At 54.5% G+C, this 27062-nt stretch overlaps 1 protein-coding gene and 1 long non-coding RNA gene across 7 annotated transcripts in view; both read left to right on the forward strand.

The window, feature by feature from the left end:
- LOC105470708 (phosphatidylinositol-3,4,5-trisphosphate dependent Rac exchange factor 1) overlaps window positions 1-17591 on the forward strand; it is a 205284-nt gene extending 187693 nt beyond the window's left edge. For 2 of the 4 annotated variants that reach the window (XM_011722913.3, XM_071079165.1), the window contains exons 30-40: window positions 2239-2367; window positions 4280-4321; window positions 5369-5589; window positions 7279-7378; window positions 9904-10047; window positions 10152-10266; window positions 11748-11814; window positions 12924-13096; window positions 14564-14666; window positions 14922-14989; window positions 16601-17591. In XM_011722913.3, the coding sequence (XP_011721215.2) occupies window positions 2239-2367; window positions 4280-4321; window positions 5369-5589; window positions 7279-7378; window positions 9904-10047; window positions 10152-10266; window positions 11748-11814; window positions 12924-13096; window positions 14564-14666; window positions 14922-14989; window positions 16601-16643 (1205 nt within the window). In that variant the 3' untranslated portion in view covers window positions 16644-17591. The other 2 variants (XM_024789407.2, XM_071079166.1) reach the window with 2 other exon arrangements.
- Window positions 17592-24443: 6852 nt separating this feature from the next.
- LOC105470711 (uncharacterized) overlaps window positions 24444-27062 on the forward strand; it is a 223010-nt gene continuing 220391 nt past the window's right edge. For all 3 annotated transcript variants that reach the window (XR_011613267.1, XR_011613264.1, XR_011613266.1), the window contains exon 1: window positions 24444-24875. This is a non-coding gene — a long non-coding RNA (uncharacterized lncRNA). The remainder of the gene's footprint in view (window positions 24876-27062) is intronic.

Raw genomic sequence — 27062 nt, forward strand, 5'->3', positions numbered from 1 at the left:
AACGACTGTGGGGATCATCCAGGGGGCAGTGATTTTAGCCCTTGGGGCACATCCAGCCCGTGGCCTGTTTTTGTAGACTCTGAGCCAAGAATGGTTCTTTTCCTTTTTCTTTTGGTTTTCTTTCCTTTCCTTTCCTTTCCGTTCCGTTCCCTTCCTTTCCGTCTTGTTTTTTGGAGAAAGGGTCTCACTCTGTCACTCAGGCTGGAGTGCAATAGTGTGATCACAGCTCACTGCAGCGTTGACCTCCCAGGCTCAAGTTTTCCTCACAACTCAGCCTCCTATCCTAAGTAGCTGGGACTACAGGTGCACGCCACTTCTCCTGGCTAATTTTTTATTTTTTATTATTTTATTTTATTTATTTATTTCTTTTTTGTAGAGGCATGGTTTTGCCATGTAGCCAAGGCTGGTTCTGAACTCCTGGTATCAAGTGATCCTCCTGCCTTGACCTCCCAAAGTGCTGGGATTCCAGGCATGAGCCACTGTGCCCAGTCTTCCTTCATGTCTTTTAAACCATACTCATTTTTTTCTTATTATTGACATCACTTTTCAAAAAGTATCGCTCTTAATTTTGAAAGGACCTTGTTGAACTCCCTATATATGAAAAGCCAGTATAATATGCCAAAAATTTGTGATAAACCATAATGATAAATTAAATGCGAACAACAGCAACAAAATATCATTATACTGCAGCTAGGCACTGTTGCCTGCCAAGGGCTCCTTGTTCTTCATTTAAGAGAGGGATTTGTGAATTAAAGAAGTGTTAAGGGCTTACCAGCACCAAATTGAGACTGTCTTCTTGAAATGATTGAGAGAAAAGGATTGAAATTTCTTATGTTCTCCCACCTACCTTTCCTCCCATTTACCCACCTACCCACCCTACTCATCCACCCAACATACTATGGATCCATCCAGCCATCTACCCTCCCACTATCGATCCATCCATCCATCCATCCATCCATCTCTCCACCCACCCACCCATCCATCCACTCATCCATTTATCATCTAGCCATCCATCCATCCATTCACCCACCCACCCATTGATCCATCAATCCATCCATCCACCATCCACCCAGCTACCCACTCACCATCTATCCATCCATCCACCCACCCATCCATCCACCCTCCCATCCATCCACCCACCTATCCATCCATCCATCCACCCACCCATCCACCCAACTACCCACTCACCATCTATCCATCCATCCACCCACCTACCCACCCATCCAACCATCCACCCACCCACCCATTCATCCACCCACCTATCCATCCATCCATCCGCTTGTCTGTCCGTCCATCCATCCATCCTTCCCTCCTTCCATCCATGTGCCCACTCTTTCACTGTTCTACCCATCCATTCACCCATCCGCCTGTCTATTCATGTTTCTGTACATCCAGTAGATAATTTCCGAGAACCAGCTTGTGCCAGGCCTTGTACTGGGCACTGGAGACCCTGAGATGAATTTGATACTGCCCTGACCTCAAGGAGCTCCCAGTGAGATTGTAGGAGATAGAAATGCAGATGGGCACCCTTTCTTGCCACCAGAAAAGGGTGGGAAGTGGTGAGGACTTGGGGCTCCCCAGCTCAGCTGCACGTTCTGCTGTCTCAGGATCAGCTTTCAGGGATGAACCTCAGAAAGCAGAAACAGCAAACCCGCAAATATCTCAGAAACTGGGACCTTGCAGGAGGAAAGAGGCCTTTGTCTTTTGCAGGGGCCTTTTTCTTCCTGGCGTCTGAATGGTGGGGCCAGAGGCAAGTCCCAGCGCTATCACTGCCCAGTTGTGTGACTTAAGGCTTGTCACTTTCCCACTCTATATGTGGGCTTCCTCCTCTGTGTAGGGAAAGGGTTAGAACTCATGTGCCATCTCAACTGGTTGTGGCTGTGAGGAGGTAGTTCCTGAGAATCCTTCTGTGGCTACAACATCCAGGTTTAGATGAAAGGAAAGCCATGATTGATTTGTGAGGTCTGCACTGGATTGGAGGTAGCTGTGGGGAGTCCTGGTCTCAGAGAGCAGGAAGGAATGCTGAGATTGATGAGTGATGTCTGCCATGGGTGTGATACCATGACATAGTAGCACAGTTACCCTCTGTGGACCAGATAATGTCCAGGAGTCCTGCCAGCTCCCTTGATCTAGGATTATGAGCTCTGGGATCTGTGATGGGACATAGGCCTTTGTGCCACCATTCTCCAAAGCTACCTCCGTCCCTTCCCTGGCCCTCATGCCACTTTCCTGCCCCAGAGTTTAAACAGAAAGAAGAGTGTACAATCCGTGGCCGGAGCCTGATCCAGATCAGCATCCAGGAGGACCCCTGGAACCTCCCCAACTCCATCAAGACCCTGGTGGACAACATTCAGAGATACGTGGAAGGTCGGTGGGCAGGGAGGGTGCATCATGGTGGGGAGGGAGCCGTGGCCTTTGATGTGGAACGAGAGAATCAAGAATGGATCCAGCTCTGCGACCCCTGTTTCTCCATGCCCAGGGAGAGGACAAGAGAAGTGATGCCCTCTGTCAGCTGAGTGTCCTGCCCTGGGCAGGACATGACTTGAGCCCAGGAGTTTGAGACCAGCCTGGGCAACATAGACCCTATCTCTACCAAAACAAAAAGCAGACACAAAACCAAACTAAACAAAGCCCTGATTTTGGAGGCTGAAAAGGCTGAACCTGGTCTTTCTCAGCTTCCAAAACAGTGGATGTGTGTGTTCCTGTTATTATCAGGGTATGAGGGACACAGGCTGGCAGCCCACTGACCAGATTCAGGCCCACAGATAGGTTTCGATGCTGCAGCAGCAAAAACTGTGACTCTGCTGCCAGCTTGACAGAGGTTCTCACATAAAAACTTGGATTTCCGGCTACTCTTGAATAACCAGAAGATCTGGTGATTCCAGGCCCAGTCTGCCATCCTACCTTGGTGGAGAGGAGTGGCGGCCGCTCTCTGTACGTGGGGCCAAGGTGCTTTCTAGTGCACCCCAGTCTGCACCGCTCCCTGTGGCTTGGCGTCTGCTCCACGCATCTTCTGTCACCTGCCTGGCCCTTGCCGGCTTTTGTGTCTGAGACTCCTGGGTTAGAAGGATGCGGACGAGGGATATGTTTGACCAGGACAGTGGGAGATTAGAGGACTCTGGGCTGTTCCCCCAGGGAACAGCAGCCTCTGAGTTGGAGTCTCTGCTGCTTCTGATCTGTTCTGTTCTCCAAAAGTGTAACTGGTGAAGAACATCGACTCTGGGTCCAGACCACTAGGGCTTGAATCCCAGCTCACCCACTTACTGGCTGTGCGATCATGGCGAGTTCTTTGAAGCCTCTGGCCTTAGCTCCTTCCTGTGTCAAATGTGCCCACAGTGCCACCTCCCTCCTGTGTGGTCGGGAGGATTAAGTGAGTCAGCACAGGTCATGTGCTCAGTGCCCTGGCTGCCTGGCATGGTGAGTCCTGACAAGCATGCAACTCCACACCTGCTCTCATTCTTACCCTGCCCAGCCCTGAGTCCTGCAGTCCTCCCTGGGAAGAAGGCACCCCAAGAAACCAAATCCAAAGCCCTTCCACATCTTTCTAAGCCCTTTCTGGGTCAAGGAGCATCTTTGGAAGAAAAGAGACCAGGATGTTCGGCCTGGAAGAAATGAACTTTCTTTTGCAGGACAGACTGTACCCATGTAGGATGAGAATATGTATGTGAGGCTATTAGGAGTGTGTGTCTGTGTCTTATGTGTGTACTTGTGTGTCTGTTGTTTGTGTGTCTGTGTGGATGCATGTGTACCTGTGTGTGTACATATGTATGTGAGTCTGCATATGAGTGCACGTGTGTGGTGTGTGCTTGGGTGTCTGCTGTGTGTGCTTGTGTGGGTGCATGTGTGCCTGTGTGTACATATATGAGTCTGTGTATGAGTATATGTGTCTCTGTGTGTGGCATGCACTTGGTTGTGTGTTGATGTGTATGTCTGGATACGTGTGTACCTAGGTTGTACATGTGAGTGTGCCCATACTTATGTGAACAAGCTGTGGGGCAGGGACGGTGGCCCAGGGTTAAAGGGGCTGGTTCCGCCTGTGTCTGCAGCTTGCATGTACAGATGGGCCTTATGGTTGGGGTTCCACTGCCTGAGGTCAGGGGTTCCTGGAGTTCACCTAACAAGCAATAAAACCTCCTTGAGCACAGCCTTGGGTGCCAGGGCTCTGCTGTGAAGGGTCAGGGCACCTTGGGAGGTGCCATGGGGAGGGGCTGGGTCCTGCCCTCACCTCTTGCTGCCCCGTCCCAGCCTGTCCCCGTTTCTCTCTCCCTTCTCCTTCCAGATGGGAAGAACCAGCTGCTCCTGGCCTTGCTGAAGTGCACAGGTGAGGGCGTTAAAGGTGTGTGTGGGGCACATGCCCGGCCCTCTTCCACCGCCCAAAGCTGACCATCCATGCCGTCAGGGCCTGGACTCGGGGAGGCAACGCTTTGGCCTGGAGCCCCTCCAAGATCTACTTGAAACTTGCTTCTTCCTCATGTGTCCAAGGGACAAGTCTCAGGGCACTGGAGCCAGGAGCCCTGTCCTGTGGCACTGCCCAGGCCTGGGTGGATGTTGACAGGGCCCTGGGATAGAGGACAATGTTGGGGGGCCTGTGCCAGTAGAGCCTTCAGCCCCAGCCTGGGGGCTTCCACCCAGCTGAGAGTGGGGAAGAGGAAGCGGGAGAAGGTAGTGGAGAATCTTGGAGACCTTCTCTATCCCTCTCTTCTTTCCAGAAATTCTCAGCCAAGGGGGTGCTACTGTAGGATCTGGGTCAAATTTGGTCACTGAAAACTCACTGGCCAGAAGCTGGCCAGGGAAATAATTCCTTCCAGAAGATTGGGACGCTGAGAGAGCAATTGCTTGAAACTGGCCAGTTCCTCAAACCATGGCAAGGCCGAGGACAGGGGCAAGGGCAGAGCTGGGGGGAGGAAGAGAGCCTAGTTCTCCAATGTAGAGAAAATGCTAAATTGCATTTCTGAACACGTGGAGCTTGGCAGAAGAGCTTGGCACCATTGGCATTCTACTGGCCAAGGCCAAGGAAGCCCATAATGAGAGGAGAAATGGCTGAGGGTGAGGGTCTTGGGAAACCCTTAGGAAAATCACAAGGTGTTTCTTTGGTTGGTTGGTTTTCAAAGCAGGCAGATGAGTCACTGAGAGAACAGTTTTGGCCAATGGGCTTGCGTGTTGGAGAACTGATTTTTGTGGAATTGGCTTTTGGTGACTGGGATGTCCACCAAAAAGTAATTTCTGACCTATTGTTCGCCCTTTGCTGGGGGTTCCATGAGGGGTCCTGGACCCAGGGCTTTGCGGGGTGGGCCTCCTGGTGGCGCAGGAGCACCCCTCCAGCGAGGCCCCTGCCCTCTGCCCTTTGCCCTCTGCCCTCTGCCCCCAGACACAGAGCTGCAGCTGCGCAGAGACGCGATCTTCTGCCAGGCCCTGGTGGCCGCCGTGTGCACCTTCTCCGAGCAGCTGCTGGCGGCCCTGGGCTACCGCTACAACAACAATGGCGAGTACGAGGAGAGCAGCCGCGACGCCAGCCGCAAGTGGCTGGAGCAGGTGGCGGCCACGGGCGTCCTGCTGCACTGCCAGTCCCTGCTCTCGCCGGCCGCAGTGGTGAGTGGGGCGGCAGGGCGGCCCCGCTGGCCCACCTGCTGGTGCCCGCCCAGGCCGGGGCGAGGGAGCGCCTGCCCACTCACTCAGGCTCCCCCAGATCTCGTCACTCCCGCAGCAGCGATTCGTTGAGCACCTGTGTGCTGTTTTATGGGCACTGAAGGTGCAGCAGTGAACAAAACAGTCCCTGTGCCTAGGGATCTTCTCTCCCAGTGGGAGGGCAGGGGGCACACACAGATAATAGAATCCATGCTACATACCAGCAGGTGTCAGCCCAGGGCAGTTTCACCACTAGGGGACACTTGGCAATGTCTGGAGACATTTTTGGTTGTGACAACTGAGGGCCTGAGGTGGGAGTGGTGTGGTGGAAGCCAGAGATGCTCCTGCACATCCAGCCAGGGCCCCGAGAGTCACCAGTGCCTCTGAGGTTGGCTCCTGGAGCCCCTGCCACTGGCTAGTGGGGAGGCCTGGCCTTGGAGCGTCCTCTGCCGGCTGCTGCTGCACAAGGTGCCTGCCTGGTGGGAGATTGGCTGTCACTTGATTCCCAGAATGCACAAGCTGGGGTCCAGGGAGGTAGCAAGGAACACTCAGCCCTCCCCTTCCTCTTCTCACATGGGGAAGCTGGGCCCAGTTCCTTCATTCTCCAAACACTATGATGTACTAGGCCCTGCACTGGCCCCGGGGGCCTGAAGCTGACTTTCTAGTTGGGGGAAGCAGCTTGAGAAGAAGAAAGGACGGAGGAGGGAAGGGAGGTGGAGAGAAGGGAAGCTCTGCAGGAAGCTTTACGGGTGCTGTTCCCTAGATTAGGTGGTTTCAGAGACAGGCTGTGTAAGGCGGTGATGCTTGAGCTGAGACCTCAGCCAGCCAGGCAGACAGTGTGAGGAGGATTGTGCGGGGCAGAGGGACCAGCATGTACCAAGGCCCCAAAGAGCGGCCAGTGTGGCCAGAGGGGAGCGGCAGGGGACTGGGCAGATGGGGGGACCTGATCTGTAGGGCCTGAGACTTTATTCTGGAAGCAGAGGAGCTGTTCAGAGGCTTTGAGCTGGGCGAGTGATATAATTTGGGTTAAGTTTTCAAAACAGGACATGTAGGATGTATTGTTTGTGAGCAGAGAGTGGCAAAAGGGAAACCTGGTGTCATCTTGGTGAGAGACGGTAGACCCTTGAACCCAGGTGGTGGCCGGGAAGCTGGAGGGAGGTGGGTGGGTCTGGAGGATGTTTTAGTGTTGACCCATCAGACTTGGTGATGGACCAGGCCCAGGGTGAGCAGGAGAGAAACTGAGAAGTCACAGGTTTGGATCTTGGATGACTGAGTGAATGCTGCTGCTATTTGCTGACATGGGACTGACTGGGGGAGGTTGAGGAAGGAATTGGGGATTTTTATGTGAGTGTGTTAGGTTTGAGAAGGTTAAGTTTAGAAGCCTGGTTGGTGGTCCAGGCAGGAGAGGCAGTGACTTTCCTAGGAGCACTCAGCGAATGAAGGCAGAGATGGGTTCTGTGACCCTTGAAGGTGCAGGACAAGCCACAGAGCACACCATGATTTCACATCCACTCTGGAGAGTCCCGCTCAGGACCTGGCACCCAGGGGGCCCACAGTCTGGAGTGCCAACTAGAGTTGAATTCAGCATCTTGGTAGGAAACCCTGGGGCAGGACTGGCATCTGAGACTCCTCCGCGCTGTCTTCTTCCTGCAGAAGGAGGAACGGACCATGCTGGAGGACATCTGGGTGACCCTGTCAGAGCTGGACAATGTCACCTTCTCCTTTAAGCAGCTGGATGAGAACTATGTGGCCAGTGAGTGATTTCTGCCACCCCTCCACTGTGAGAGTTGGGGTCCTGGGGTGGAAGGGACAGCTCTCTGGGGTCGCACCTGGGGTGGAAGGGACAGCTCTGGGGTCACGCCTGGGGTGGAAGGGACAGCTCTCTGGGGTGACAGTGTCCTTCCCCTGCCTCGGGGCCAGCTGCCCAAGGTGAGCTCAGTACTCAGTGCTGTCAAATCTCATGCCTCCAACGTGAGTGTGAGAGCTGAACTTTGGGGCACACATGGACAAAGAGGGGTTTCTTTCTGTATGAACCCAGCTATCTCCAACAGCTCTTAGAATGACACTACTGCTCAATTCTTAATAAAATTCTTCCCTAGAGATGTGAAGACTTGTTAAGATTTTTAAAGGGCTTAACTAAGTATAGTAATTAAGTTCCATCCTCCCTTCCTCCCTTGCTCTTGTCCTCTCCTCTCCTTTCTCTGCCTTTTCTCCCCTTTCTCTTTCTTTCTCTTTCTGTCTGTATTTTCCACTCATCCTTCCACGTGCCCACCCATTTATTTATCCATCCATCCATGCATCCATCCGTCCATCCATGCATCCATCCAACTGTCCATCCATCCACCCGTCCATCCGTCCATCCATGCATGCATGCATCAGTCCATCCACCCATGCATCCATCCAACCATCCATCCATCCATTCATCCATCCATCCATCCATCCATCCATCCATCCATCCGTCCATGCATCCATGCATCCATCCATCCATGAATCCATCTATCCATGCATCTATCCATCTATCCATGAATCCATCCATTCATGCATCCATGCATCCATCCATGCATCCATCCATGCATCCATCCATGAATCCATCTATCCATGCATCTATCCATCCATCCATGAATCCATCCATCCATGCATCCATCCATCCATGAATCCATCTATCCATGCATCTATCCATCCATCCATGAATCCATCCATCCATGCATCCATCCATCCATGCGTTCATGCATCCATCCGTCCATCCACGCATCCATGCATCTATCCGTCCATCCGTGCCTCCATGCATCCATCCATTCCATCCATTCATCCATCCATCCATCCATCCATGCATCTATCCATGCATCCATTCATCCATTGATCCATCCAAACATCCATCCATCCATCCAATCATCATCCATCCATGCATCCATCCATCCATGCATCTATTCATCCGTCGATCCATCCAAACAAACATCTATCCATCCAACTAACTATCATCCATCCATCCATTTACATGTCCATAATTATGAGCACATCGTATGTGTCAGGCTGCATTTGGGACCATGTAACACGGTCGTCATTCTTGCCCTCCTGGAGCTCATCGTCTAGCCCAGTGCATCTCAGCCCTGCTTGCACTCTGGAATCATTGGGGGAGCTTTGCAACGATCCCGGTGCCCTGGGCGCTAGTGATTCTGATCGGTTTGTGGGGCAGGGCCTGGGTGCTGGATAGCCTGGATGTGCAGCCAGGGCTGGGAACTGCTGGGCTTGCTTCTGAGAGCAGGGGTTCTCCGAGCATGGCCCCTGGACCAGCAGTACCTGGGGGCTTGATAGAAAGGCAGATTCTCTGCCGCAACCGAAACTATGGCCTCAGAAACTCTGGAGGGGGAGCCCAGAGGCCTGTGTGCTGAAAGCCCTCCAGGGGCTTCTGAGGCGTGTGGGTTTAATCAGGAACCAGGCACTGGATTAGTGTTTCTCAATTTTTTCATTTCATTAAATTTCATTTAATTTCATAAAAAACCTTTTTAGTCAATTTTTCCTAATTGCTGCACCCCCATGAAATTTTAATACTATGGATATATCTTATGTCTGTTTATCTGTGCATCTGGTGCTCATTATACATTAAAAGAGGGAAGTGTTTTCACCTCCTTGGGGACAGTGTCTGTCCTGCTGAAAATGCATGGACTAGAGTCTAGAGGAAGGGCAGGTTCTCTTTGAGTAGCAATTGGAATTGATTGGCAGCAGCTGCTTGTCTCCAGGCTGAGATTGGCTCGGGCAGAGCTTTGATCGATGAGTGATGTCTGCCATGGGTGCAGAATGGGGTCTGGGTGCCATATTTTGCCCTCCCTGCCCTAAGCGCTTCCTTCTGGCTGTGAATCAGATGCATGCCCGTTTGAGGGCAGCTTTTCCCAGGCAGGGGCCCTGGGCTACAGTGTGAGGGTACAAGGAGCACTGGGGAAGCTGTGACCCCAAATGCTGTGGACCCCCTAGCTAGGCAGAGTCCACATCAGGTTCAAGAATTAAGCAGCGGAACTAGGAGCTGATGAAGCAGGCAAAAGGGAGGTGTCAGCTGCAGTTCTTTGGAGAGTGAGAGGGAAGGGCTGTTGGAGCCTGTCCCTAGAGGGCAGGAGGGCAGGGAGGTCTGAGGCTACCCCTGTAGAGTCAGGATTACAGGGAGGTCCCAGGGTGCCCCCCTGGACCTGAGGGCAGAGAGGTGCCAGCTGTTCTAGAGAGGTGTGCCAGGGCTTCCCCTGGCCTGGGCCTCGGTGGTGAGTCACCCTGCCCCGTGTCCTCCCGCAGACACCAATGTCTTCTACCACATTGAGGGCAGCCGGCAGGCGCTGAAGGTCATCTTCTACCTCGACAGCTACCACTTCTCCAAGCTGCCCTCCCGCTTGGAGGGTGGGGCCAGCCTGAGGCTGCACACGGCGTTATTCACGAAAGGTGAGCTTCAGGCCTGGGGCAGGGAGGACCACAGGGGCTGGGCCAAGGCCACTAAGCACACCAGCTCCCAACCGCCTGCCCACCCGCCACATCTTCCCTCCCAGCGCTGGAGAACGTGGAGGGGCTGCCTTCTTCAGGCAGCCAGGCCGCGGAGGATTTGCAGCAGGAGATCAACACGCAGTCCCTGGAGAAAGTTCAGCAGTATTACCGCAAACTCAGGTACCTGCCTGGGGTCCCTGTTGGGAGCAAGAGTCAGGAAACCTCCACGTGGAGTGGGCATTAGCATGGAGGTGCCAGACGGACCCCCAGCATGGGCAGCGGGCCACACACCCTTTCTTGAGCACCTACTGTGTGACAGGACTCTTGGCCTGCATGAGATTCTCATGGCAACAGGCTGTGGATCCCACTTCACAGAGGAGGCGAGGGAGGCCAAGAAAGCGTACACACTTGTCCAAGGCCACACAGCCAGGCAGTGGCGGAGCTTTGAACTGGGGTCTGTTTGGTTCCAAAGAGGGTCCTTCCTACTGAGAGGAGCCGGCTTCCTTCTGCAGAGGGTGGGAGCTAGGACAGGGGACCTTGGGACTCTCGGGCCTGTGAGTAATGGGTGCAGCTTGCAGGGTCTTGGCTGCTTGGAAGAGAACCCCAAGGGAGAAGGGGTGAGAGCAGGGACCAGGTGGCACCAGGAGGAAGGCACCGGTTCTGGGAGGCAGCTTCTAAGTTCTGCAGCTCCCACTCCTGCCACCCTCCCCCATGGCCCTTCCTGTGTGTGTCACACCACCTCCCTCTGTGACAGAGGCAGGCCGAGAATTAAGAGCCCAGGGAGACGAGTACGGGTCTGGGCTTCATCATTTGGAAGTGGGAAAATGAGGCTTCACTCGTTTGCTCAGAGAACGCATCCAGCCCAGTTACTGAAAACTGGCATCTGCTTGGATTGATCAGGGCTGTCACCAGTCTGTTCTGCGCCATCTGTGGAATATTCTGAGTCCTGCCTGTGTGGTGCTTTATTCGTCACTTCATTCAGCCCATGTTGAGGCCTCCTGTGGGCCGGGCCCTGTTCTGGGTGCTTGTTTGGGAATCTGCAGAGAGCAAAACAAAGTCCTGTTCTTCATGGAGCTCATACTCTAGAGCAAGGGCTGTCGGAATCCGGCCCACCTCGCCTCCCCGTTTTGTAAATCAAGTTTTATTAGCACACAGCTGCATTCCCTCATTTTCGCATCTTCTGTGGCTGCTTTCGTGCTGCAATGGCAGAGTTGAGCGGCTGCGATCGAGACTCTCTTGTTCACAAAGCCTAAAATATTTACCGTTGGGCTCTTCACAGAAGTTCGCTGACCCCTGGTCTGGAGGGGTAAACGAACGATAAACCAGTAAGCCCAGAGCCATGAGGCGCCAAGTGGTGAGAGATGCTCAGAAGAGAGAAAAAGCAGGACCAGGGCCTGAGGAGCAGAGAGCTGGGGGCTGCTGGGGACGGGCAGGCAGGGAGGGGTGGCATTGGAGGAGTGCCTGGGAGGCCCCTCTTTCCCCCCGGCTGTTGTGGGAACAGGTGCCTGTGGGTGAGCAAAGCCTACAGGTGCTCTCAGGGATTTCCTTCTGAGGGTCGGCAGAGGGCGGAGTCACAGTGGCTGCAGGAGTTGGGACCCGGGTAGGGGCAGGACGATGGTGGGTGTGGTGGCCCCCGCCTCATCCCTGTCTTTCTCTCACAGGGCATTTTACCTGGAGCGGTCTAATCTGCCCACGGATGCCAGCACCACGGCGGTAAAGATAGACCAGGTATGTCCACCTGCCCTCCTTCCGCTGCAGGGAGCTTGGGCAGGGTGGGGTGCTCAGGAGTCAGGACTCAGCCGACAGGCCCAGGGTTGTGTCCCAGCAGATTCTAGCCCAGAAGCCCTTGAGATCCTGCAGTCTCTCCTCCTCCAGGAAGTCTTCCGCGATAGCTTCCTCGTCATTCCCCGACTTCCTGGGATGATTTATTTTCACTGGCACCCGCCCATCTGTACCACTCCAGTCTCCCTTATTAACCACAGCATTTCTCTGAGGCTGGAGCCTGGACCTCATGACAGGTGTAACCTGTATGGCATTCTTTTCGTTTTGTGTGTTTCAAATTTGCTGTCAACCTTTAGAAATCAAAAAATTTCCCATAACACGGAGGCTTCCAGCTTTGCTGAAGGAATGGGAAGATCTGGCTGTTGGGGACCATGTTGCCGTATGTCCCTGTTGGCCCAAGCCCGGAGCAGCTCCCTCTGAGGGGCCTTGATAGTTCGGCTCCTTGGGCTCCTTGCCTCTGACCCTCAGCGTATGTCTTTTGGCCTCGTGGTTTTCTAGGTTCGGGCAGGCCTCGAATGTGCTGATGATTTTGGGGTGCTGCCTTGGGGCTGTGAGCTGGGGGCTCTGGGAGGAGGGTGGGCACAGCCATTTGGGACTTAACACTCTGGCTGGCGGAACATCCCCACATGTCCCCACAGCACAGCTCATTAGTGAACCACCACTTGCACGTGGGGGTCAGGGAATGCTGGGGCAGAAGGGAAGGCTCTTCCTGGAGAGGGGCACTTGTGTTGGTCTTGACGGGCTGGGAGAGGACACTCTCTTCAGGTTTTGCTGGGGACACACCTGGGCAGCTGAAGAGAGTTAGTGGGAAGGCGAGGCCTGAAATAGACGGTGAACACGGACTGCCAGCTTGCAGTGCAGTGGGGAGCCACACAGGGCTCTTGAGCAGAAGTTATAGAAGATCGAATTGCATTGTCATCCCCAGAGGGGGAGCTGGGAGGCAGCTGTAGGAACAGCTGGATTAGAAGGAGACGGTGGGGGAGGAGGGCCAGGTGGGGGCTGAGGGGCTATGGGGACCTCCTCCAACTCCCCGGGCCTGTGTGATGCCCCCGCAGCTCATCCGCCCCATCAATGCCCTGGACGAGCTCTGCCGCCTCATGAAGTCCTTTGTCCACCCAAAGCCTGGTGCCGCTGGGAGCGTGGGCGCCGGCCTCATCCCCATCTCCTCGGAGCTCTGCTACCGCCTGGGGGCCTGCCAGATGGTCATGTGTGGCACGGGCATGCAGAGGTGAGCTGCTGCCCGCTGAGTCGGGGTGTGGGGAGGGGCTGGCCCAGCTTCTGGTCAGTTTGGGGGCCTGTGGCAAGGAGGCAGGAAGGCTGGGTTCCAATCCTGGTTCTGCCATTGCCTGTGGAGCCCCGACAAGGCCTTGGCTCTGTCTGCATCTCAGTTTGTCTGTCTGTGAAATGGGATGGCAGCAGCAGGTGGTCCTAGCAGGGCCGTGGAGCCACCTGCTGCTCTAACACCGTGGTGAATGTGCATGACAGCTGTGCCCTGTGGTCCCGCTGGAAGCCTTGTTCAATATTAACAATAGCAATGGCCTGACTGGAGGCTCCCCTACCTCCTACCTCCATCCTTTGTCCCCACTGCTCATCCCAGGGAGGAAGAGGTCACCTTCTCCAGAGCCCTTCCTGACCTCCCGTTACAAACTGTGCTGCTCCCCATTCAGTGCCCTCCCAACCCTCTCTTCCTCTGCAGCCCACACCCCCTGCAGACAGCACCCTTCATTGGTGTATTCTTTTCCTCCCTGGTTCCCTCAGGGCAGGGCCGGATCTGGGAGGGCAGGGGCCCCTTTTGTTCTCTGCTGTTCCCCAGGGCCTAGAGCAGTGCCTGGCCTGAGGCAAATGCTCAAGAAACATTGGCTGAATAACTGTTTCTTGGGGCCAGTGCTCCCTGCCTCCTAGGTCGTTGATGTTCTATGCAGATTAACTCCTTCCCATCTTTCTCTACCAGTGCGGTAGCAGGGCCTATTTTAGGGGATCTCACCTAGAAGCAGTTTTACCCCCGGGGAACATTTGGCAACCTCTGGACACAGTTTTGGTTGTCACAACTTGGAGGAGGGAGGAGCTCCTGGCCTCTAGTGGGTGAAGGCCAGGATGCTGCTCAGCTTCCTGTGGTTCCCAGGACAGCCCCTCCAGCTGGGCTAGGGTCCTCTGTGCACCGCCGTGCTCCCTATTTCATAGTTACCTTATAGGGAAACTGAGGTTAACTTATCTACCCAGGGTCATGGAGGAGTTACATGGAGGGACCGGATTGGAATCCCAGAGGTCTTGCTATAGAATCCACTTTCTAGAACTGTTGAGAAACCCAGAGAGGTGGGAATCAATGTGTCCATCTCAAACCCCACTGAGCTGGCAAGTCGTGAGGCTTCCAGGGAGTCCCCCATTCACTCAGCAGATATTTACAAAGTTCTCCTCTGAGCGAGGCACTGGGAGAGTCACAGGGAACTCAGCAGGGCTTTTGTAGACGGGGAAGCACCAGAGCACCTGTGAGTGAGGGTGGCCGCTGCCTGGAGGAGGAGGAGCAAGCGGGGAGGGACAGCAGGAGGAGGTGCTGCCGTGATGGTCAGGACTGGGTCTGGGAGGCCTCGGAGGGATGGGAAGTTGCCCCAGCTCTCCCCCACTGTCCTCTGACTCCCGCTGTCCTCCCCCCACCACTGTCCCCCCTTCCCCTGCTGTCCTCCTTCCCCCACTGCAGGAGCACCCTGAGCGTGTCCCTGGAGCAGGCGGCCATCTTGGCACGGAGCCATGGGCTGCTGCCCAAGTGCATCATGCAGGCCACGGACATCATGCGGAAGCAGGTGAGACCACTTGGCCACAGGGTCCCCCAGCACCCTGGACTGAGGGCGTGGCATGCTTGCAGCCAGGGTGGGATGAGGGGCTATCTTGGGACTGTAGCCACCAGCCCCAGACCTGAGCCTTCTCTGAATCTGGAGGGGAGCAAGGATTTTAGCTTCTGGGTCCGTGGGCTTCTGGGCCCCAGCCCCACCCTGCAGTGTGCTTCCTCACGTGCCCTGAACCTGCAGAGGCCCTGGCCTGATGGTTCCTTCTTCCAGGGCCCGAGGGTGGAGATCCTGGCCAAAAACCTGCGAGTCAAGGACCAGATGCCCCAGGGTGCTCCGCGGTGAGTGGCTGCCTCGTCTGCCCCTTCATGTCCCCTCCCAGCTGGCCAGGACCCGGACCTGGGTTTGGCATCGTGTTCCTGGCCTAACCCCTAATGCTCAGATGGGGCTTCCCCTCTCATTTATGGGGAACCTCTTTGAGGAGCAATAGACACAACTTCGTCACCTCCTGAAGGAGCTCCTGCTTCCACCAGGAAGATGAGCAAGGCCCCCAGGTGTGCCATGGGCGGTGGCTCTGTGCCATCCTCCCACCTCACTGCCACTGTGCCCTCAGCCCCATGCCCCGTCAGCCCTGAGCCCCGCCCCATGCCCTCTACCCTGTGTCGTATGCCCTGTGCCCCCCACCCTGTGCCCCCTACCCTGAGTCCCTGACCCCTGAGCAGCTTGCTTTAACCTGGGGCGGAATTAAGAATGCTGTGATTTTAGCTGATCCAACCTAAGCTAACCTTTTAGTCATTTACAGAAATGCGAACTGAACAGCAGCCTGGGCCCGGGCCTGCGGTGCCTGATTTGCAGGGATGCTCTCTGTTCCTGCCGTCTTTGGCACTGGGGGTGCTGTTTCCTCCTGTCCTCCCATCCTGCTCTCTCCATGTGATTTTCAGGCTTCCTCTTGGTGCCACGTGCAGGCCCTTTAGGATCATGAAGTCGTTTCCGTCTGATCCTCTCTCTGTCTCCACAGCCCTAGTTTGCTGTCGTCATCTGCCCACAAGTTTTAAATAACTCTTGTTTTGAAATAATGTGACTCCCAAGAAGTTGTAAAAATAGTCCACAGTTCCGTGGACCCTTCAGGCAGCTTTCCCCAGCAGCAAAGTCTTACGTAACTACAGAGTGCCGGCAACACCTGCTGCCAGTGGTGACGAGTCACTGCCGTGCTGTGGCGCTGGGGGCTCCACACACACCTTGTTTATGTCTCACGAGTGGCACGTGATCCCTTTCAATACCTTCATGGCCTTTGCTCTGTGCCAGGCACTGCCCAATCGCTTCCCCTCTGTAGACTCATTAATCCAAACAGCCGCCCTGTGAGCCACTTGGCAAGTGGGGATGCTGCGGCACAGAGAGGTTAAGTATCTTGTCCAACGTCACACAGCTAGTAAATGGCAAAGCTGGGATTCTGAACCCAGGCGGTCTGGGCCTGGAGCCCGAACTCTGACCACATCAGACCACATGAGACCACATGGGCAGCATTGCGGTCTGCTTGCCTGGACACCACGCAGCCTCCTGTCTGGTCCCCCGGCTCCAGAAGCATCTCTGCATACAGAGGTTCCCAGGATAGATGACGTGAAACAGCGTAAGGGGTAGAGTGCTGTGGCCAGCTGGCCCCCAGTAGTGTGGAATGTGCGCCCCACCCCCACGTAGCTGAACGCACAGGTGCACATGTAGACACGTCTTCCTTTGTAAATGCCAGTCTCTGAGTGGGCAGAGACTGCCTGTGGGGAGGGACCTGGCAGCCGGCAGAAGGCGTGGGCGATATAGATATTTTCCTCTGCATCTTTCATACACCTGTGAGTTTGTGTTTCTGGGCGTGAATTACACATCCAAGTAAAAATGGAAATAATACAAATAGGTCCTGGCCCGCCCCAGCCTCTCCTCATTCTCTTTGCCTCCATCCCCAGCCTCTACCGCCTCTGCCAGCCGCCGGTGGACGGGGACCTCTGAACGCCCACATGCCCCACGCTGGGCCGCGGCCTCTGGAGCTGGGATCTACCGCCTCTGCCAGCCGCCGGTGGACGGGGACCTCTGAACGCCCAAATGCCCCACGCTGGGCCGCGGCCTCTGGAGCTGGGATTTGGGAGGACACAGTAGGGCAGTGCCGGCCTTCTCCAGAGATGGCCCAAGGCTTCCGTGGCTGCCCGTTCCGGGACCTGCCCAGCGTCCTCCACCGGCTCCTTCCAGGACAAGTCTGGCCACCCTCTCTGTGACGACGAGCTGGCTGATTGGCCCTGGGCCGGCCCATTCTCCACACGCCTGCCGGAAGCTGGAGGGGTGCTGGAGACCCATGGAGCTGATGGGAGCAGCTGGTGCCTGGGCTTCTGCTCCTGCGTCCCCAGAACCCAAGGGAACGTCATGGAGGCCACATGGGCCCCCCCGGCTCCCTCGGGATGGTTCTGCCTGCACTTTTGCAATCCCGGTTTCCTTCACAGTCCACATTCCAGGTGACCACACGTGTCTCCTCCTCATCTTAGCTTCCAGGTGCACCCTAACCCTGTACTAACCTGCTTGGTGGACTCGGAAAAGACTTGGCTCTGTCGGGAAAGGAGAGACGGGGCCTCCATCACGCCTGTTACCAGAGGATCCCCGAGAACCACACCAGCTCTGGACATTGCCGCCCCTGGAACTGGGTCCACCAGCCCTGGGCACCAAATTTGCTCTGACTTTATTTATATGGCGTGAAATCTCTGGTTTATTTTGGGATTTTTTTGTTGTTGGTGTTGTCAAGATTTGTTTTTTTCTAAAGTTGTATGATTATATATTTGACATTTTAAATTTCAAAGAAAAGTATATTGTCTTAACAGGGGACCAAGAGAAGGTAGTATTGATAACTGTTCCCACCTCTACTAAAACAAGAGCAAAAAAGAAAAACTAAATTATTGAAAAATTTAAAAACGTCAGTGTTTCCTGTTTGTTAATATTAGGGTTGTAAGGTGTTGTTTTTAGGTATGGACTGTGATTCCTTCCCCCACCCTCCGTTCTCCAGCGGTTTCCCGGTGTTAGAACTCGCTCTCTTTGAGTGACTGGCTACAAGGGCCTGAGAGGTGGCCGGCCGGGGTTGGAGCCGGAGGGGACTGAGCCCCACCTGAGGTGCCATGTCATACAGGTAGAGGGCCGCTGGGAAACACCGGGCAGTGGCTTCTGTGATTTATTTTCTTGATGTTAACTTCTCAGAGCAGGGCGATTGGGACATCACCAGCCAGAGCGCAAGAAGCCACCCTGCCCACGGGGGAGGAGGGACCCACATGGGGCCCCCTTGGCAGTTTGTTCCCCCAGCTTCCATATGCCTTCAGGGAAAGGTCACAGCGGGGGGGGGAAGGGAGGGGACACCTGTCACCCCTGGCAGGTGGCGAGATCAGATGGGGGCTCCCTGCTGCCCCCAGGCCGGGGAGCCTGAAGCCCTCAGCATCGGCATCTGAGCCTCCTGCCCTCCGGGGCACGCTTGCCCCTCTTGCTGCGGCATACAGGACGGCAGGCAGTGACCTTGTCACCGTGCTTGCATCAGAGACAAAGGAGGACCAGCTTTGGCCCCGCTGCGGGAAACGGGGGAGGGCCCAGGGCCAGCGCACTGTGCACTGGTTTACTTTAAAATGTACAGATTCTTCTCGTTAAATTCATGATAGATTTTTTATTATTATTAAAAGTCAGTTTATAATACAAAGAACGAGGCTGTGATCTGCTTCATCTGCGGTGGGTGGCATGGGGCGGGTGCGTCCAGGGTCACTGGGGGATGAGCTCGTGCTTTGAAAGCCTCACGGAGCACAGTGCTGATCTCTGTCTCAGGGGCCTTGAACCAGTGACCCCGAAGTCAGTGATGTTTTCACTCTGTGCCTCAGTTTCCTCCTTGATAATGGGGCGACACAGCTTCTCTTGTGGGGTGATTGCTGAGGACTACCCGAGGTTGCACAGATTGCCTGCGACCCAGGTATACAGGAAAATAACAGGCCTTATCTGATATTTCAGCTTTTTTTCTCCCCCTGGATTCTGAGCTCCCATTTCATCGTGAAGGTAGGAAAAACTATTTTCCCAGGAATTCCGCACCCCTCCTGGTTGGCTTACTTACGCTGAGGGGACAGCGTGGGTCCAAGGGGTGCCATAGAATCCTCCTCGCTCCAACCTGCAAGGCCCGTTGGATCCGAACAGGAGTGGAATTGAAAATCCCCACATCATGGTTATGCCGGGCCGCCAGTCAGCCAGAACTTAACGCTGGCCACGAACAGGCCGAGTGAACAGACGTGAAATGCACCAATGAGAACAGAGAGTCTGCGTGCACACCTGGGCCTGGTGGCTGCATCCCAGGCTGTCGGCAGGTTCTCCACCTGCCTGGGCCCAGGTGATCTTCATGAAGCTGCCTGGGTTTGTTTGCCCAGCCAGAGAAACCTCATTCCCTGGCCTGCAGACCTGTTCTGCTGTGCCTGCCCTGTGCCCCCTCCCTTCTTCCCCTCCTTATCGCCCTTTTTTTTTTTTTTTTTTTTTTTTTTGAGACAGGGTCTTGCTCTGTCACCTAGGCTAGAGTGCAGTGGCGCAATCATGACTCACTTCAGCTTCGATCTCCAGGGCTCCATTGATCTCCCACCTCAGCATCCCAAGTAGATGGGACTACAGACACATGCCACCAAGCCTGGCTAATTTTTTAAATTTTTTATAGAGACCGGCTTTCAGTATGCTGCCTACCAAGTAGCTGGGACTACAGGCACACGCCACCATGCCTGGCTAATTTTTAACATTTGTTATAGAGACCGGGTTTCAGTATGTCGCCTACGCCTCTTCTTTATTCCATCTTTCCCCGATTTCCAACACGTTGGAAAATGCTGAAATCGGCAGTTTCCTTTGGGTCATGGCCACCCTTGGGACTCCCCTGAACCATGGTGCTGCACGCACCCAGCCCTGCCATTTCACACTCGAGCTCCTTCTCTTTCAGTCTCTTTTCCTTCCAAACTAACCTGTCCCAGATTCCATTCTCTGAAGGCCCAGATTGGATCCCTCCCAGAGAGAGAGCCTCGCATCTCTGTTACAGGCTTCGAAGGACTCAATACTAACAGGCAAGAGCAAAACTCCTGGTGGGGTTTCAGGCAGTCATGGATTGATGATTTAGAATTATCTGAGGCCAGTGTTTGGATCCAGGGAAAATCACTCCGAGGGAAGACCTGTTACCTCAATCTATATTTGAGGTCAACAGGGAGGATTTGATGTCTTTCTTCAGGCTGACACGTTTCTAGGAAGCATCAATTTCAGCCTCTCCTCCACCCTGAGGGCCAGCAGAGGGAACATACATTCTCCTGGCAGCTGTAGGCAGAGGCAGCTTGGGTTTCCAGCCGGCTCTCTGTGGCCTTCAAGTTGCATACTTCACAGGCTCCGAGCTGTGCCTACAGAGTTGGGAGGGAGAGCCGGGACCAGCTCCCTCTCCGGGATGTGTTTCTCCAAGTACAAAACTTAGCATGAAGGGCTTCTCAGAGCAAGGGGACATTTCTGCAGGAGACAAGAGGTTTCAAACTGATGGTTCCGGGCTGAAACTTGGAACCAGATGTGGGTTTTTGTTTTTCCTTCCTTCCTGATAAGGTGTTTTTAAAAATAGTTTTGAATTATATTTATGAACCAGCAAATTTCATCTCCGAATTCTGATTTTTAGTTTGCTTCAAAAATCAGAAGCTCTGAGCTGGGGTGGTGGCGCGTACCCCGTGCTCCCAGCTACTTGGAGGCAGAGGTGGGAGGATCGCTTGAGACCAGGATTTCAAACTGTCCTGCTCTGATCACACCTGTAAATAGCCACTGCACTCTGGCCTGGGCAATGTAGTGTGGTCCTGCCTCTGAAAAAAAAAAAAAAAAAATGGTTGGCTGGGCGCGGTGGCTCAAGCCTGTAATCCCAGCACTTTGGGAGGCCGAGACGGGCGGATCACGAGGTCAGGAGATCGAGAGACGATCCCGGCTAACACGGTGAAACCCCGTCTCTACTAAAAAAAAATACAAAAAAAAAAATAGCCGGGCGAGGTGGCGGGCGCCTGTAGTCCCAGCTACTCGGGAGGCTGAGGCAGGAGAATGGCGGAAACCCGGGAGGCGGAGCTTGCAGTGAGCTGAGATCCGGCCACTGCACTCCAGCCTGGGTGACAGAGCAAGACTGCGTCTCAAAAAAAAAAAAAAAAGGTTAAAGAGGCCGGGCACGGTGGTGCACGCCTGTAATCCCAGCACTTTGGGAGGCTGAGGTGGGTGGATCACGAGGTCAGGAGATGGAGACCATCCTGGTGAACACAGTGAAACCCCGTCTCTACTAAAAACACAAATTAACCGGGCATGGTGGCGGGCGCCTGTAGTCCCAGCAGCTCCGGAAGCTGAGGCAGGAGAATGGCGTGAACCTGGGAGGTGGAGCTTGCAGTGAGCCGTGATCGCGCCACTGCATTCCAGCCTGGGGGACAGAGCAAGACTCCGTCTCAAAAAAAAAAAAAAAAAAAAAAAAAAATAAAATAAAATAAAATTAAAGAAAAAATCAGAAACTCTAGTCACTCTGGTCCACATTCCCACCTGGCTACATGTCAGCTGGAGCTGGGCTGTCTTCTTGAGGACGGTACCAGCTCTCCAGTTCCCTGGAGCCCATGTGGCCCCGAGCACTCATTTATCCGGCCTGCTCACTCCGACCTGACTTTCAGATCCTCAGCTCTGGAGTTGCCATGGCGATGTCAACTCGGGGAGGACCTGGTGACCTGGAGTCACTGTGCCGAAAAACGGAGAGTGAAGGGGCAGGCGCAGCCATGCACTGGCGTCTCTCGGAGGCTCTCCTTCCCCAGTCCTCCAGGATGAGGGCAGGGCCCAGGTGCCTGAATTCCTCTGAGCCTCAGTTTCTTCATCTGTCAAATGGTGCTGACCCAGAGATGGCCCCTTGGTGTGGATTGCATCAGAGGCCACCCAGGAAGTGGAAGGTACGATGGGGTGTGTTGGCCGCTTTATGATTTTATCTAAATGTAACTGTTGATGGATTTCTTGTCCTCCTTCCCCACCGGTAAGAGCAGGAACCACACCCCTCCCATCCTCTAGCCCAGGGCCAGGCAGTGGTGAATCACGGCTAAATATTAATAGAAAAAAGAAGGGTCAGCACAGTGATCACAGCGGGTGGGCGCAAGCCGCACCCCTGTGTGTCCCAGCGGGCCCCTCTAACCTCTGTGTCTGCCACCTGGGTTCATTCATGGGGAGCTGGACTAGGACCTTTGAAGTCAGACACCCTTGCCTGCTCCTGAATCTGTCAACACCTGATACTTGCTGAGTGGCCATATCTGAGATTGTCTCTGCCTTTCTGGGAGCCTCAGCTTCCTTCTTTGAGAAATGAAGAGTTTACGCCCACCTGGCTGCCTTGCGGGGGTACCAGGAGTCTCCTCCAGGGCCCCAAAGTGTAACTTCCCGGGATAAGTGTAGTGCCCTGTCTGTCCAGCAGGTGGTGCTGGGGACCGCGCGGTGCCCAGAGGCTGCGTTTCCCGGGGCTCCAGCCCTCGGACCGAAGGTTGCCTCCTGAGTGCAGGTATTTGGGACAGAGCCAGCCTGGAGGCGGGGCCTGGAACCTGGACAATGGGCACTGGCCCTATCCCTCTCCTGGACTGGGCTTGCCACGAATATTTTCTCTTTTTCTCTCTCTCTCTTTTTAAAAACTTTTCTGTATTTCTCTCTCTCTTACTTTCATCCCCCTCATTTTCTTTCTCTCTTAGTTTTTTTCTCTTAGTATTTGTCTTTGTCCCATAACGTGTCTGTGAGCGTGACTCGATTTTTCAATTCTTTCCTTTTTGGGGGCTTTCCCTTCTCTTTTTTCTTTTTTCCGTTCTGTCTTCTAATTGAAGGAGAAGGATGTGAAAGGCCCTTATATACTGTAAAGCGGGGTGCTTACGAAGCTTGTGACCAGAAACCCTGTCACTGGTGCACCCGTGTGGCAGCGACGGCCACTAGGTGGCGCTGTGGGCCAGGCCGTCCCGACCCAGCCTTGAGGGCCTCCTGGGAGGCTCCCACTGTAAGCCTGGAGCTCAGGGTTTGCCGACAAGGGAGGCCGAAAGCCAGGCCTGAAGCTGCCTCCCTCTGGGCACTGGTGGTGTCCCCTGGAGGGTCGGAGTGGGGCAGGAGTGGTCAGGAGAGGGATGCAGGGCCCAAATTAGCATCTCCTGATATGCTGTGTGACCTCGGGGAGGTTCCTTGCCCCTCCACGCACCTCAGTTTCCCCACTTACAATGAGGGCGTGCAACTGAATTCCTCCACAGGGACTTCTTGTCCTCTGGCCAGCCTGGCCCTCTCCCTGATGTCCTTTAAGACCAGCAGCGGTGTTCAGAATCACATGCACTGAACCCCTAGGGTCTTCTGGGCCCTTTGCCGGTGGCTTGCAGGCACCATCTCATGCAATCCTCTCGCAAACCCCTCAAGGTCGGTGCTAAAGGCGCCTCCTTACAGAGGAGGAAATGGGCTCAGAGAGTAGAAGTGACGTACTCAGGGTCACACAGCTGGCAGTCAAGCAGCTCAGGAATACCAGCCGCAGATGCAGTTCCAGGTCTGAAGTAGCAACGTGACACTTGGCAGGAGGGACATAGAGCAGCCCCAGGATCATGGGGACCCTTTGCCCTGAGGCCCCATGGGAGAATCTGGCTTCAGTCCCAGAACCTGGAAGAAGTGGGAGCAGGAGAGGAGAGGGGTGGAAGAGGTCCAGAGAAAGGACCACAGGCTCCAGTGGGAAAGCAGAAAGGTGCTTTGTTGCCTTCTTGCCACAGGAGCTACCCCAGGACCTTTGCACGTGCTGTTCCCGCAACACTCTTCCCCCATACGGCTTCTTGCCTTGCTCGTTCATTTTACTTGGGTCTACTCAATGTCACCATGTCACTCATCTATTCCTGTTACCCTCTCTCTCCTCTACTCTATTATACTTTTCTTTAAACATTTTTACATTTAAAAAAGAGTTTTCGTTTCCATAAGCTCCAGGAATGATTTTACTTTTTCTTTGTAGCATTTCCCACTGCCCGGAAGGGTGCCTCATCTGTTTCTTGTCCATTGTCTTTACCCTGCAGTACCAGTGAGGCTCCATAAGGGCAGGGGTTTGTGCCCATCTCGTTTATTAGTGACTGCCCCCAGTATCAGAATACAGTGAGAAGGGCCCTGTCATGACAGGGCAGCCTCCTGGGTCCCGGGTCCCCGGTCTTCCCTGTAGACATGGAGGCTACAGGCACTGGAAGGGGACTGGTGACCTCAATGCTGACAGCTGCCCTGGTTCTGGGTTGCACCCACTGTGTGTCTGGAACAGCACGCCTGTTGCAGCAGCTGTGCCGTGAGCACCTTCAGTGTGCCCAGAACGCCAGCCATGAGCTGTGAGCACCTGCCGTGTGCCCTGAACACCTGCCTGTGTGGTGAGCACCTGCCATGTTCCGGGAGCACCTGCTCTGTATGGGAGCAGCTGCTGTGTGTGGTGAACACCTGCTGTGTGCCGGGAGCACCTATCGTGTGCTGGGAGCACCTGCTGTGTGTGGGAGCACCTACTGTGTACAGGAACACCTGCTGTGTGTGCTGACATCTGCTGTGTGTGGTGACACCTGCTGTGTGTGGTGAGCCCCTGCTGTGTGCTGGGAGCACCTACTGTGTGCTGTGAGCACCTGCTGTGTGCCAGGTGCTGCACTGGGCGTGTTAGTGTATTGCTCAGTCAGCATTTGTTGAGGTTCTCATTCTCTGTAGAATTTAGCGATCAGAACCTCAGCACGTCTTGAAGTTCCTGATATTTGCGTAGGTGCTCTATCAGTATCTGTTGCCTTCGGTGGGAAGAATCATTGAATGAGCAAGTGGCTGCGGCAAGCAGGATGGCTCAGCCCCGCCGGAGAGAATTCCGGTGATTCACCTTTACCCATGCCCGTGGCAACTTCAAGAGAAAGACACAGCTATTTGTGCCATTTTACAGATGAGAAAACAGAGGCTGAGTTAAGTGACTGATACGGTTTTGCTGTGTTCCCGCCCAAAAGGGAGACCAGGTGGAGGTAATTGAATCATGGGGGCCGTTCCCCATGCTGTTCTCGTGATAGGGAGGGAATTCTCGCGAGATCTGATGGTTTTCTAAGTGTGGTAGTTTCTATGGCGTTCATTCGCTTTCCTGTCACCCTGTGAGGAGGGCAGTCTGCTTCCCCTGCGCCTTCTGCCGTGATTGTAGGTTTCCTGAGGCCTCCCCAGCCATGCAGAACTGTGAGTCAATTAAACCTCTTTCCTTTATACGTATTTTTATAAACTACCCCGTGTGGGGCAGTGGTTTGTAGCAGCGTGAAAACACGAATACAATGACCTGCTTGAAATCATGGCGCCTCGGGGCTGGTAGCCTTGAGGTTTGAACCCAGCTCACCTGATTGCAGCGCCCCGGTAGTTTCCACGCCACAGTGGCCTGCTGGGTGAGCCTTGGGTGCTGGGTGAGCCTTGGGTGCTGGGTGAGCCTTGGGTACTGGGTGGAACAGCGGCGTGGAGGTTCTGGCCTTCTCAATCCTCCCCCACACCTGCCTCCTTCACTCTCTGCCTGCCAGCCTCCAGGGCCGCTGTTCTGCTCCTCCGCCCTCCGTGCTCGTGCCCTGCTCCCATCTCAGGGTCTCTGCACTTGCACCTGCCGTTTACTCTGCCTGGAACCCTCTTCCTGCCCCGCGACGTCCGGTCATTTCATTCAGGTCACGGTTGGAACGCCGCCGCCTCCTAGAGGCCTTCCGGATAGGGTGAAGATGGCGTCACTGTTGACTCTAACACAGCCTGCTCTTGCCTTCTGCCGTGGCACAGATCCCAGTTTGTATCTGGTTTACTTTAGTGTTTGTTAACTCATGTAGGGCTGATCTACTCCGGTCAGGCTGCAGGCTCTGTGAGGGCAGGGGCCGGACCTGTCTGTTCACAGCTGTGTGCCCGGCTCCTAGCACAGCAGCTGGAACACAGGAGGTGCTCAGTCAATCCTTGGTGACTTTAGCGAACTGAATCAGCAGATGCGTGGCCGAGGCAGAAGAATCCTGATCATGAAGCAGCTCACCTTCGCGTGAGGTGTTCATGTTGATGGAATCTTCAAGTTTTGGAAAGCCCGTGATCCTGTGTCTCTGCTTTCCCTGGGTGGAACAGACCTGGCCCTGACCCAGCCTCCCTGGAAGCCTTTCTGCTCTATTTGTTTCCATCACTGGCGACCGAAAGCTGAGCCGCCACCCTCCTCGGAGGCTCACACCCCTTACAGGAAGTCAGGATGGAGCCGAATTGTCCCCAAGAGAATGTTCTTCCATCGGGCTGGGTCTGAGTCACTGGAGGCTGGGTCTGACTGGGAAGGAGGGTGCAGCCAATGGGGCAGGCCAGTGGGGGCTGAGGACACCCACCCTGTCCAGAATGTGTCCCCACCCAGTGTCCTGCTGGCAGGAGGTCTGCAGAAACCCAAACACAATTCTGGGGATCCTAGGTCTGGTCCAGCAGGCCATGTGGGCCCATTGGCATCACATAACACATATTTACGGAGGGCCTACTATGTGCCAGGCCCTGTTCTAGACCCAGAGTCACACATGTGAAGTCCTCGTGGAGCTTAAGATCTGCTGGAAGGAGGCAGGCAAAGAAGCCAATAAACATATGGGTGTGTAATATGTCAGATGGTATAAGAGCCAATCAGGAAAATCCAGCAGGTGAGAGGACAGGGACAGACATACGAGCTATTTTAATCAATGTCACAGAAGGCCTTTCTGGGAAAGACCCTTGACTGGACCTAAGGAGGAGGGATCCACGGAGATGCCTGGTTCCAGGCAAAAGACATGGCAGGTGCAAAGACCCCGGGGTGGGATCTTGCCTGGTAAGTTGGCAGAGGAGTGAGGGGGGCAGGGAGGGGATATCGGAGGGGGTGGGGACAAGGGCATAGAGGTGATGGGTGCACCCTGGATTTTATGTCCAGAAGCCATTTGTGGTTCTGAGCAAAGGACAAGCAACTTTCTCATCTATGAACCGTAGCCATCATCGCCCCTGCCCACCAGGCCTGCCATTCAACTGCTTTCAGAAATAAGCTGGAAGCACTCTCCAGAGGCAAAGTGGAAATGCAAACGTTTTATTTCTATCATATGTTGTGCTTTTCCTCTTGTCTTTTATGAAATGTGTAGCATTATGATGACATATAATTATATTTCTGTCTGTTCTCCACGGCAGCCTTTCTGATGAACTCCAAAGTAGGGGCTTCAAGGTGCTTTGGAGAAAAATCAAGTGACTGATGGGGGGAATTTCAGGCACTTGAACTGGTCTGTGTGTGGGAGGCAAGAGAAATTCTGCTGGAATCCTGGGGTTACAACTGTGTGGCACCAATAGGCTGGGAAGGAGGTGGACCTCGGTCCTAGAGGTAATAACGAGTGACACTGTGCTAAGCATTTGATGTGCCTGGTCCAC

Source organism: Macaca nemestrina, chromosome 15 (assembly GCF_043159975.1).
Source record: "Macaca nemestrina isolate mMacNem1 chromosome 15, mMacNem.hap1, whole genome shotgun sequence".
Classification (NCBI taxonomy): Eukaryota; Metazoa; Chordata; class Mammalia; order Primates; family Cercopithecidae; genus Macaca; species Macaca nemestrina.